We start from the raw sequence: 9,859 nt of genomic DNA, 5'->3' as shown, positions 1-9,859 counted from the left end.
TGTATCAGGTGCCGCAATGTCCCCCGATGTCATGTGTGCGAATTGGTGATGTTAATTTGCATAAATGAATGAAAAAGAGCATTTTTGGCTGAAAAGTTGGAATTCGCGAAATGACAAGCGTTTCGCTCGAAACGACTTTTATCAGGTGCCGCAATGTCCCCCGATGTCATGTTTGTGAATTGGTGATGTTACGGCATCATTTGCATAAACGACACAAGAAAGCATTTTTGGCTGAAAATTGGAATTCGCAAAATGAGAAGCCCGAAGTTGAGACATTCTTATGCAACCTACAAAGTTGTCGCGATATATCATGCCATATATCATGATCATTTTTATGAAGAAAATGCTTTGCGCACGCTCATTCTCAACTATAACGTCAAATTATATAATTATCTTCTATGATACATCCATATATCATGCTTTCCCTGTGTTAATGAGGTTGGATAAAGACTGGACCAATAAAATAATAAGCTGTGTAACACGTTATAGAATAAACGGGCAGGATATTGTTAGAATCAGCGCAGATTATCCGCGAAGAATGTCTGCCATGGAGTGCACCAGAGGATCCATTGAAGATTTAACAAAGGACATTTGACATGATCCCTAGATACCACAAGGCTTTTCTGTCAATAATCAGCCTAGAGGATTCGTAGAAGATACGGAAAGCGGATTTGATAGGATCCCTGGTCGTGGGTTGGGCTAGCGGATCCGTAGAAGATACGGATAGCGGATTTGATAGGATCCCTGGTCGTGGGTTGGGCCAGCGGATTCGTAAAAGATACGGATAGCGGATTTGATAGGATCCCTGGTCGTGGGTTCGGCTAGCGGATCCGTAAAGATACGGATAGCGGATTTGATAGGATCCCTGGTCGTTCATTTCTCCAGCGGATCCGTAAATATACGGATAGCGGATTTGATAGGATCCCCGGTCGTTCATTTGGCCAGCGGATTCGTAGAAGATACGGAAAGCGGATTTGATAGGATCCCTGGTCGTTCATTTGGCCAGCGGATTCGTAGAAGTAGTCTGGTGGCAGAGACCGATAAGCGTGCATTGCGGTCCATACAAAGTTTTTTTGTTGTTTCTATATCTCTGAGGTGTGCTCTTTCAGAATCTGAATGATGCCACTCTGTAATCCTTGGGCAATTCGCACAATATGCAAATTAAGGTGGCCATTACTGAAAATCCAGTTTTCGTCAAAATCTCAGTAACTACTCATGGTATCAGAATAATTTTGGTGTCTATCCCCATCTTTTGAGGGATAACGAATTAAATCAAGCCATTTCAGTAAAGATAGAACCACTATTTTTTGCTAAATATGCAAATTTCGGCCGCGCAATATGCAAATTAGGGCGGCCATTACTGAAAATCTGTTTTTCGTCAATATCTCAGTAACTACTCATGGTATCAGAATAATTTTGGTATCTATCCCCATGTTTTGAGGAATAACGAATGGAATTAAGCCAGTAAAGATCAGTAAAGATCAAACCAGTTTTTTGTGCTGAAATATGCAAATTAAAGCCGCACAATAGGCAAATCAAGGTGGCCATTACTGAAAATCTGTTTTCCGTCAATATCTCAGTAACTACATATGGTATTATAATATCTTTGGTGTCTTTCCCCATGTTTTTCTGGAATATCTATTGAGCATAAGGCCATTTCAGTGGAGATCAAATAGATATTTTTGTGCTTAATTTGCAAATTTAGGCCGCCATTACTGAAAATCTGTTTTTCGTCAATATCTCAATAAATCTCATGGTATCAACAATAATTTTGGATACAATACACATACATTTGTACTATACACATGTTTTGTAAGGCTAGATAATCAGAATAAACCATCCCAGTATTAATCACACCAACATTTAATGCAAATTATGCAAAAACTAACCAGTATATAGCATGGGCGCCTGTACCTCTGAACACTGATAGGAATGTTAATAAATGATACAATCTGTTAAAAAAAATATTAGACCCTTCATAAGCCCACACCTGTGCCTTACCAGCGTCTGTGTACAGGCAGAATAAAGCGCTAACTTGACGTCCTGAATTTTATTGTCATCGTGGCCCCGTTTAGAATTTAAGTCAGAGTTGAATTCTTCTTGATTCCCGGACAGGCCAAAAAATAGCCCGGTAGCCGCGGGGTGTCCCACGCCTGAAAGTGTCAAAAACAGCCCGGGAACTACCCGCCAGGGACTTTTTTTACAATTGGGACCAAAGCTTAACAGATCTCCAAAAAGATGACCGGCGGCCGCTCAAAAGTGCACAGTCCTAATTAAGGCGAAGGATGGGACCCTACCACTGTCTTAGGGGAGGACAAGCTTGCCAGGTGGGCAGAATACTTTTCAAAAAGTCTTAAACCGCTCAAGCACTACCTCAGTAGCATTAGCTTTGATGAACACCTACACCCATTACCTTTTGAGATCGAGGACATCTCCGAAGCTGAAGTCAGTCACCAGGCATGAATGGCATCACTTCAGAGATGCTTAAAGCCGAGGGTGACTTAGTTGTGAGATGGATGCTTTTTTGATCGCCGTACATCGCAAACGCTTTAATAGAACCATAACCATCTTCCCTAGTACGCCTTCCTTGGAATAAAGCAGGCATTCAACGGCGATCACAGGGAAGTGCTGGAGGACTGGAAGAACGGATCAGTAGTTCAGCTGGAGTCACATTTGAAACGGGACCTGCTCGGCATGTTCTCGGTGTAGACGCCGGCCGGCGTCATGAAGCCGAGCGTACGCCGGCTGTCAGGGTCACAATTGAATTTTCCTTTACGGCTCCCTGTCGGGGCGCTGAGGCGGCTTCTATGTAAAATTCACCAAATTTTGGTCCCCTTGACGACCGGTTTCTGTTAGGGACCCGTCCGGTGCCCAGTCAGTCTTCTGTCAGACCTGTGCGTGATGCGATAGGGTGCTCTTGCATTCCGGCCGGGCAGCTACAGGGTCCCTGGCTGGGTCAAGGGGCGATCCTGGCAGGTCCCAGGCTGGTACGCCTGTGGCTGGTATGGTGGGTTCGGCCCTGCTGGTTGATGCGCAGACCCGTGTATGGTCACTTTGACTGACTGATGATGTAGCTATGTCGAGAACAGCACAGTACCCTCTATATTGTCTATAACTACCTTCTTCTGAACAATTCTAGCACAGAACAACACACGTGACTTCATAATCTTGGACAGGTGTCTGTGCGTGACCCGGCGGCTAGGTTACGGTTTGGTCCGGTGAGGTTACGGGGTCGCTTCGGCGTACCTTGCCCGCCGGGGCCTGAAGTGATTTAAGTTGAGTCAAATCAATTTGGCGACGTCGCGGGGCCAAAAAATAGGCCGGCAGCCGTCGGGAACCCCGCCTATTGCCTTCCAGGTCCCGTTCCGAATTCGGTAGTGCCAAAACACAGGCCGAAAACGCGCCGAGCGGGCCCCTTTCTTCAATTGTGACATAGGCTTAAAGTGTGCATTCCAAAGAAGGGAAACCTGAATGAATGTGATAACTTAAGGGGAGTGACAATTCTTTTTTATACCAGTGAAGGTGTATGCCAAATGCCTCCTGAACCGCATGAGAGATGCAGTAGGCAAGGTCCTCTGGGAGCTGCGAGCAACAAGCTAGCTTTCGCTCAAAGAGATCCTGTGCTGAGCAGATCTTCACCCTGCGGTGGAGGAAATGTGCTGAACTGCAAACCCCTTTAGCTATCAGATTCATTGATTTCTGCAAGGCGTTTGATAGCATCTAAAGTCCCTCTTTATCATGTACAGTTATGGACTGCCAAGTAAACTTATGTATACAGTTAAACAGATATACTGAAACTCGAAGTGTTGTGTACGGACGGTTGAAGGAATCTAGATACAGCTGGTGGTTTGAAGACGGATCCTCCAAGGTTGTGTCCTGTCACAGATCCTCTTTCCCGTGGCTATCGACTGGGTACTTGGGAAGCAACAGGAGAAAAGGGCTGGGGGTAAAGTGGGTTCCAGAGACAAAGTTTGCCGACCTTGACTTTGCAGACGACATTGCGACATAGCGGAAAACACCCGAGATCTCCAACCCCTAGTGACCAACATAGTCCGTCTGCAGACAGCATTGGGCTCAGCATCAGGGCCAAAAGCAATTAACATGCTGATAGGGACACACGCTCCTCTTAGAAGTGTGACCATTGACGAGAACAAATTGAAAGTGGCGGACAACTTCACCTACCTTGGGAGCTCCATCAACAACAAAGGACAGTTGACAATGAGCTAGACTGTAGACTTGGAAAGGCCTCAGCAGCCTTCAACCAGCTTGGCTTTGAAACCTACTATGTGGAAATCAGCCAAGAAAAGAGACTGGAATCACTGGATGCTTCTGATAGTGAATGCGTGAGGAAGATCTTAAGCATCAAACGACAGGACTTCATACCCAACACAGATATATGAGCCAGAGCTAACCAACAACCAGTGTCTACAATCATACGCAAGCGGCGTTTCATGCTAGAAGACGTCTGCCATCTAGACTTAAGTAAACGTAGAATTGTCTTTCAATATTGAACAGGTTTTGGGTCAGATAAACTATACCAAGGCATGTGCGTTTGCATGAAACATGGGTCGGAATTAGGACCCCTCCTTGCTGGCAGCCAGGTGCGTCAATAACAGACAAGGCCCAAATTTACATATGTAGCAAAAAATAATGGTTCGATCTTTACTGAAATGGCTTAATTTAATTCGTTATCCCTCAAAACATGGGAATAGACACCAAAATTATTCTGATACCATGGGTAGTTACTGAGATATTGACGAAAAACAAATTTTCAGTAATGGCCGCCCTAATTTGCATATTGCGCGGCCCAAATTTGCATATTTAGCAAAAAATAGTGGTTCTATCTTTACTGAAATGGCTTGATTTAATTTGTTATCCCTCAAAAGATGGGAATAGACACCAAAATTATTCTGATACCATGAGTAGTTACTGAGATTTTGACGAAAACTGGATTTTCAGTAATGGCCACCTTAATTTGCATATTGTGCGAATTGCCCAAGGATGACAGAGTGGCATCATTCAGATTCTGAAAGAGCACACCTCAGAGATATAGAAACAACAAAAAAACTTTGTATGGACCGCATTGCAAGGTTCTCCAAAAATCGGGGGTTTGGCAACCGGACTAAAGATACGGAACGCGGATTTGATAGGATCCCCGGTCGTTCATTTGGCCAGCGGATTCGTAGAAGATACGGAACGCGGATTTGATAGGATCCCTGGTCATAGAAGATATGTATATTCGTATGATTACGATCCGTATGATTCGTAGAAGATACGGAAAGCGGATTTGATAGGATCTCCGGTCGTTCATTTGGCCAGCGGATTCGTAGAAGATACGGAACGCGGATTTGATAGGATCCCTGGTCGTTCATTTGGCCAGCGGATTCGTAGAAGATACGGAACGCGGATTTGATAGGATCCCTGGTCATGGGTTGGGCCAGCGGATTCGTAGAAGATACGGATAGCGGATTTGATAGGATCCCTGGTCGTTCATTTGGCCAGCGGATCCGTAAAGATACGGAACGCGGATTTGATAGGATCCCTGGTCGTTCATTTGGCCAGCGGATTCGTAGAAGATACGGAACGCGGATTTGATAGGATCCCTGGTCATGGGTTGGGCCAGCGGATTCGTAAAGATACGGATAGCGGATTTGATAGGATCCTTGATCGTTCATTTGGCCAGCGGATTCGTAGAAGATACGGATAGCGGATTTGATAGGAATCCTGGTGGTGGGTTCGGCTAGCGGATCCGTAAAGATACGGATAGCGGATTTGATAGGATCCCTGGTCGTTCATTTGGCTAGCGGATTCGTAGAAGATACGGAACGCGGATCTGACAGGATCCTTATAACCACCAATGTACTTCTTTGATAGAGTGGGCACTGTCAAACCTGTCTATGTTAATAAGAAAATTGAATGAGTGAATGAAAAAGTTTATTCCTCTCGATCCTTGCAAATGTTTTTATTTAAGGATTCGTGCAAATGATATATCCGTATTCGTTTACAGTTAGGGATTCGAGCATATAAAACATCGTATCCATAGTGTATCTGCTATCCGAGCGGATACGGTATCACATCCGTTGGGGATTTTGTCGTATCCTTAACTGATTTGGCATTTGTTCGCATTTGTTCGAAATCTTCCGCATCCGTGACGGATCGATTTGACGGATGCGACGGTATCTGCCGGGATCCGTAGCCATTTTGCCCAGTGTATAGATATATTTAGTGGGCAAAATCAAAGGAGAGTTTTATTTGCTCCCCTCGCAGATGTCCGTCTGAGTTACACTCTCTACAACAGCAGCAGCCTGTTCGTCCAACTTTCCCAGGGTGCCGTGGGGCCGTCCCAGAGTGCCACGGTCCATTCCCAGGGTGCCGTGGGAACCCGCATCATCGGCGGCAGAATCGCAGGGAGGCGTGTTAAGGACCTGCCCGAACCGGTTATCACCACCTTTGTCCCCTTACAGGGGAGTTTTGTTCCTGAAGATATGAGGGAGGTCAAATGTGTGTTTTGGGACTTTGATGCCGACGCGTGGTCAACTGAAGGGTGTGAGAGCAAGGGCAAAAAAATGGGACGGTACACGTGCGCCTGTAACCACCTCACCAACTTCGCCATCATCTTTGTAAGTAACAACACAAACAGTTGTTAAGTACATTGCATGTTGCTGCTCAGTGATGGTGAACTGCCCAGCAACCAGCTCAAAAAATCACAATAGATTTCATAATACATCTGCACGTTTTATTATTACTCCTGAATATCAAATTTAAACCGTGTTCCAGATAACAAGACAATACTGTGAGGGCACTAGACAGCAACTAGTTGATGATGAAATCTAAAGAACATGGCTTTTTCCAACTGCTAATTTTGCGTGACGATCCTTGCCTGCTAATGCACTTTTTTTTTTCACGTAATACTATGAACACATAGTTTAGCACGATTTAAGAACATGACGTTATATATGCTATATACATTTTTAACATTTGGATTGTTACTTATTCAGGATGTGTCCGGTGAGGGTTTTGGAGACCATGAGAAACCGCTAGAGATCATCACTATTGTGGGCTGTGTCGTCTCCTTCGTTTGTCTGGTCTTGACTCTATTCTCTTTTATCGTCACAAGGTGAGCAATCTTATGTCTGAGCGGCTGGACGCAAGAACAAAAATCATTTTATACCGGGTCACAAACCATTTAATGCCATATATGAAAGTATTTTATGATGATGCAAATAACATTTAATCCTATTCAGACGGGGGTGGTGGCTTCTGAGGCCCTCCGCTAACGTTCATCTCGGATACCGCCTGAACAGCGCTAGAACCATCAAATTTGTCGACTTTTCAAAAAATATATCTGACATCATATTTTTTAGATATATTTTTTTCATATTGATTAGACAAGCTAGAGATTTTGGGGTTGCCATGGCAAAGGGTTTCTGAAAGGCAGTTTTTGGAAAATTCAGTAATTTGGTATAAACTTAGAAATTTCATGGATTTAATGTTTAATTACACTTCCTTTCTATCAAAACTGCATGTCATAATGTCACTTATGTAATTTTAAAATATGAAATTGTTTCCAAAAATATTTTAGGAAAAGTCACTAAATTTAAAGGTCAATAGCGCAAGCCGTTCAGGCGTTATGGGAGATGAAAGTTGGCGCGGGCCTCAATCACGTAGAAATCACGTGGTTCTAATTACATCATTACATCATCTAATTACAGGAAATACAAACTCAGTGTTAGTATAACAATGGCATGTTCTGGTATGTATTTCCAACTCCAGAAGAGACAAACGCCGAACCAGAACAGGTCATGCTAAGAACCAGCGACACGCTTTCATCAACCTCTGTGTGGCTCTGTTGGCCACTCTCGTCATCTTCCTCGCTGGCATCAACCGCACGGCTTCTCCCATTGGTTGTAAGGCTGTGGCAGCATTGTTACACTACTTCCTATTGGCTGCTTTGATGTGGATGGCAGTGGAAGCCGTTAACTTGTACCGAGCCGTTGTGCAAGTGTTTGACCATGTCTCTGAGAACTTCGTCGTCAAGGCTGGAGCTGTAGCGTGGGGTGAGTTGTTTCTTCCCATAACCATCTAAAATTGGTACTCAATTCCAATTGGTCCACGCATATGGTGGGTGTCATTAACTTCCTGGTATAGTTTATATATTTCAAATTCTTATATATTTTATTGATACATTTTAGCTCCTGTAGTTATTCAGCCTTTTTTTAAATAGAAATAAAAGGTTCATTACCTTCGCTACTTCACGTCTCTCTCTCTATCTGCGATCTGTGTGTGTGTGTGTGTGTAAACACAGTAACACAGAAAGGGCTTAAATAAAATTGATTGTCTTGATATTTGCTAGGTGGGTAGGTATTGATGACACTCCAAAATGATTACATTTTGGACCCCCTGTCGGTTTGTTATGCTACTGCAGTGAAACTCTGTTTTAGTATGATCTAGAAAGGCTAGGGTCACGAAATTGATGGTAGGTAGCTCTTGTGCTGGGGAAGAAGTTACGTGAGTTTGGGCCCCTTAGTAATTTGTTCTGGAAATGCAGGGGAGTTTGTTGAAAATATTTAAAGGAGGGTAACTCAAGAACCGGTTAGTGGATCGTCGTCAGTTTCGGTGTGTAGGTAGTTTAATTTGTGCTTGAAGTAATTAAATGACAGTTATGCAAATCCTGATGGAATTTGCATAATTAATAAGGAGATTCTATAAATCAGCTGCATTTCATGAAAGGGCTATTCAAACCTGTTGCATATGTAATTGAGAAAGAGAGAAATATAGGCAGATATTGATTATGTAAATGAAGACTTAATTTGCATACTTAATGAGAAAATGTTATATTTCCAAACTGGTAACTGCCTGGAATTTCATATTTGGGGTATTTGGGTTAAATGAATGTGAACACAACCAAACATACTTTATCAAATAAGGACCTCATTTGCAAAATCCAGAAGGAAACACTAGAATGTCAAACTTTGTTACGATAAAACTGTTTGTGGGAAAAGAAAGGGTAACGTCATTTGGCGAAGACCGTGGAACTGGCTTTTAGAGTGTTTTGACATGTTTCTCCAGGCTTTCCTCTTGTTGCTACGCTGTCAACTGCTGGGCCCTCAAGTCTCTACAATTATACAATGGAGAAATCGTAAGTAATGTTTTCAAAGATGTGGCAATGAAGTCTCACTGCTGTGCTTTTGATCTTGAGGATATGTCACAGATATGAGATACACCATACACACGTTAAGGAACCCAATACGCCTTCCAAAAAAATAGGTGTATGCCCCGGTGGTTCAAATTGTACAGACTGGTGCCGAATCTCCGTCGCGTACTAGACCCATGGTTTACTTTAGGTGCATAATGGTAATGTCCTCGTGCAAGTTGTGAGTCAAATACTCCACTATGTTTTTGCATTTTTGCAGAATGGTTCCGTAATTTGCTCTCATGAGTTATGTTGACAGTCTTGATGCGTGGGTTCAGAACGAATGACGGTAAGCATATTCCAGACACCAAAGCTACATGGAGTAAAAACATTTTCTGTTTTCTAATTTTTGTTTGTTTGTTATCTATTTACAGTTGCTGGCTGGCACGTGAACCTCTGATCTACGCCTTCTTAATCCCAGCGGGTCTTATCCTACTGTTCAACCTGCTGGTCTTCATCTTGGTCATGTACAAACTGGTCAGAGAAGAAAAGAAACAGAAAGAGTTAAGAGGTAGATATGAAAAAGACATACACACGCGTGCGCGTCAATGACACACACACACACACACACATACACATACATACATGCATATATACACACACACAAAACCACACACACACACCACACACACACACACACACACACACACACACACAACAACAACA

At 43.3% G+C, this 9,859-nt stretch overlaps 1 protein-coding gene across 1 annotated transcript in view; it reads left to right on the top strand.

Annotated features, from left to right (window-relative positions):
• Positions 1 to 6,326: 6,326 nt before the first annotated feature.
• The window catches only part of LOC109470873 (adhesion G protein-coupled receptor L3-like), a gene marked incomplete at its 5' end in the record, with an annotated part of 5,206 nt that continues 1,673 nt past the window's right edge, over positions 6,327 to 9,859 (top strand). The window contains 5 exons of the mRNA XM_019769954.1: positions 6,327 to 6,620; positions 6,999 to 7,117; positions 7,774 to 8,057; positions 9,070 to 9,139; positions 9,568 to 9,704. Of these exons, the coding sequence (XP_019625513.1) occupies positions 6,327 to 6,620; positions 6,999 to 7,117; positions 7,774 to 8,057; positions 9,070 to 9,139; positions 9,568 to 9,704 (904 nt within the window). The remainder of the gene's footprint in view (positions 6,621 to 6,998; positions 7,118 to 7,773; positions 8,058 to 9,069; positions 9,140 to 9,567; positions 9,705 to 9,859) is intronic.

This window comes from Branchiostoma belcheri, unplaced genomic scaffold, assembly GCF_001625305.1.
Source record: "Branchiostoma belcheri isolate BF01 breed outbred unplaced genomic scaffold, Haploidv18h27 scaffold238, whole genome shotgun sequence".
NCBI lineage: Eukaryota > Metazoa > Chordata > Leptocardii > Amphioxiformes > Branchiostomatidae > Branchiostoma > Branchiostoma belcheri.
The sequence above is the reverse complement of the archived record's forward strand: the minus strand, read 5'-3'. Positions and strand labels throughout refer to the sequence as shown.